We start from the raw sequence: 3,021 nt of genomic DNA on the forward strand, positions 1-3,021 counted from the left end.
CTTTCATTGGCTGTATTCTGAATTCACTTTACATTGTTTATATAAGTTTAGTATAATTTAAAGTAAGACAGGGGAGAGTATCTTTTACTCATGTAACTTCACCTCCACTTATGGTAAATTTAGTTATACCGTAGTCGTATTTCTTTGTTCGATTTTGAGGGTTTAATACTCTGAGAGTTTAAATAAATTAATTTAATTATTATTTTACACACACACACACACACACACACACACACACACATATATATATATATATATATATATATATATATATATATATATATATATATATATATATATAACATTATTAATGGGAACTTAAAAAAAAGGTTGGGTTATCTTCGCGTGAGAAAGTTCATTCTTTACTAATTACGCATGAGTAAAACCATTTAATTTTCTGATATTCATGTCCGATATTATTATATAAACATATGAGATTTTTATCAGCTCGAAGGTCTTATACAATGATCATAATTTAAATAGATTTATAAACTTATTTACTATTAAAAAATAATGAAAAACATAAACAAAAAAAATTACTTTTCTCATCTATCATTGTATCTTTTCCCTTACGTTGAAAGGAGAGAAATCAGCATATTTCACAAGAATCAAATCAATATACAACTATCGATTCCCAGTTTCGTAGAGACAGTGTCCGCAAAAACGCACGTCTTTTCGTTTTTATTTATACATGTGATCTTTTCACAAAAAATAGTGACAGTCACATCGTATAATATATATGTGTATATTTAAAAAAAAGAAAAAAAGTTTTGTTTTTTTTTTAATCTCGTGCAAAGACGAAAAGATATATCATAATCAGTGACTCCCCAATGACCATGCACCTTCCATTCTCCAAACAGAAAAAGCATAACTTAGTCTTTCGTGAGCCATATAACTGCAGGAGGCCATCTTGCTGTCGGTGTCGTCACTTCTGAGAACTTGATAGAGGAAGTCTATGTAGCGAGCTGCGAGTTTTAACGTTTGAATTTTACTCAATTTGTCCGATGGTAAGGTGGGGATAATCTTGCGAAGCTGTGCGAACGCCTCGTTTAGCGACTGCGTCCGCTGGCGCTCCCTGACGTTAGCGAGGACCCGTTGGTTTTGAATCTCCTCCATACTCTGCGGATTTTTCCGGCGCGCTTTCCGCATTGCGGCCGCCTGCACGGCTGCTGCTGCTGCAGCTGCTGCTGCCACGCTCGATCCGCCCGAGTTGTTCAAGCTCATCAAGTGATTACCGTTGCCGTTATTGCCGCCCATCTGGGCCCCCGGGCTTGTCATCTGATGGAGACTATCCGAGGGACTCAGACTGAGTTCAGTTGACCCCCCTACGCTGGATATCATACCTCCTTCGGTTCCGCACTGACCGTTATTTTTTGCATAGGCACGTTTTCGCTGAAGACGGAGTTTTTCTTTCTCTTCTTCCAGTGATAGTTCTTGTTGTTGATGGTGTTGTTGATGATGGTGATGATGATTATGGTGATGATGATGGTGACCGTTATTATGATGATGGTGGCCGCTTAGGCTCATAGAGTCACCGTCTATTAAACTATGCTGTTCTGGCACCATTTTGCTGTATATAAATATATATATATATATATATATATATATATATATATATATATATTTATGCTTGCTGTACTACTGGTATAATTAATTAATTACCAGTTATATGAGATCTATATTGTAATTATCTTGGTAATAAATAGGTTGGATTGGTAAACAGAATAGTTATGTCTTAAGGAGAAGACTGTTTAAGTAGCTTCTTTTACGAGAACCTTAAAAGCACGACCTTAAACAAATATCGGTAATTTACATTTACAAATATCTCATAGGTAGAGATTCTCCAAGGTCATGGAAAATGTGTAACTGCAGATCATGTCTTCTGGGGTTTTTTTGGTTCTTTTTTTCTGAGAGTTTGTAAGAGGGGGCACATTCAAAAAATGTCGGTCGCAAACGAGCTGAGAGCAGAAGAATTTATTTTAGTAGCCTCTGCTCTCTCAGGAATTTTGGTAAGAGCAAGAATTCCGACAGCAGACAACGGGAGCGTTTAACCAGCTGAGGAATCTGAAATAGTGAGAAAAATATATATGAGTTTTATAGTGAATAAAATAAGAATATTACAAGCAAAGTAAAATTTTAATATGGAAATGTAGAAAATACAAAGAAAAACTCAATAAATACAATACGTGTATATATATATATATATATATATATATATATATATATATATATATATATATATATATATATATATATAACTGAATATCTGTGTCTGTGTCTGGTCACGAATATGCGCCTATATGGTTGACTATTTAAAAAAAAACTGATTACATATAATGATAGAAGATGTATCGAGACACAGGAATGGGTATGTTTGATCTGGCAGAACGGTGGTTCATAAAAATTGTGAGGGCTGCGTTCGCGCCTGGTCCACAAAATATGGAAATAAAATATATAAAAAAAAATAATGTTTACAAGTGTTTTTGATACAGATATACATAATAATACTTTGATAAGTATGTTTTAACTTAAATAGGGATGGTATAATAAAATTGTGGGGTCTGCGTTCACGCCTGGCCTCCATAGAATGGAAATAGGCACAAACTTTAATAACGACTTTTCATATCTATCTGCGTAAGTATACTTTGATAATTATGTTTCAGTTTGAAGAAATATGGTATAATAAAATTATGGGGTGTTCTTCACACCTGCCCTCCATAGAATGTAAAAATGTCACAAGATTTAACAAGGTTTTTTTTAACATAGATCCACAGAATATTGTGATAAGTGTTTCAGTGTGAACAGGCATGGTATAATAAATTATGGGGTTTATCTATTTTAATTTTACTTTCAACATATTGATACCCCCAAATTCGAAGCTATCTCTTTACAACCCTTCCTTTTCATAACCTATCATACTTTAATAAATCAGAGTCCATTTTCTGGAGGCTGTTTTTGAACACAGTCAATAACGGGTACTTTTGCTAGTATATATATAAAGGTGAACGTCTGTGTGTATGT

The 3,021-nt window shown here is 34.0% G+C and overlaps 1 protein-coding gene across 1 annotated transcript; it reads right to left on the minus strand.

Annotated features, from left to right (window-relative positions):
• Positions 1–678: 678 nt before the first annotated feature.
• Positions 679–1,612, minus strand: LOC145263779 (uncharacterized). Its single transcript, XM_080120833.1, has one exon. The coding sequence runs from the start codon at positions 1,564–1,566 to the stop codon at positions 817–819; it is 750 nt and encodes a 249-aa protein (XP_079976959.1). The 5' UTR covers positions 1,567–1,612; the 3' UTR covers positions 679–816.
• Between the last annotated feature and the right edge of the window lie 1,409 nt (positions 1,613–3,021).

Source organism: Euprymna scolopes, chromosome 39 (assembly GCF_053919585.1).
Source record: "Euprymna scolopes isolate OS-2025 chromosome 39, ASM5391958v1, whole genome shotgun sequence".
Classification (NCBI taxonomy): Eukaryota; Metazoa; Mollusca; class Cephalopoda; order Sepiida; family Sepiolidae; genus Euprymna; species Euprymna scolopes.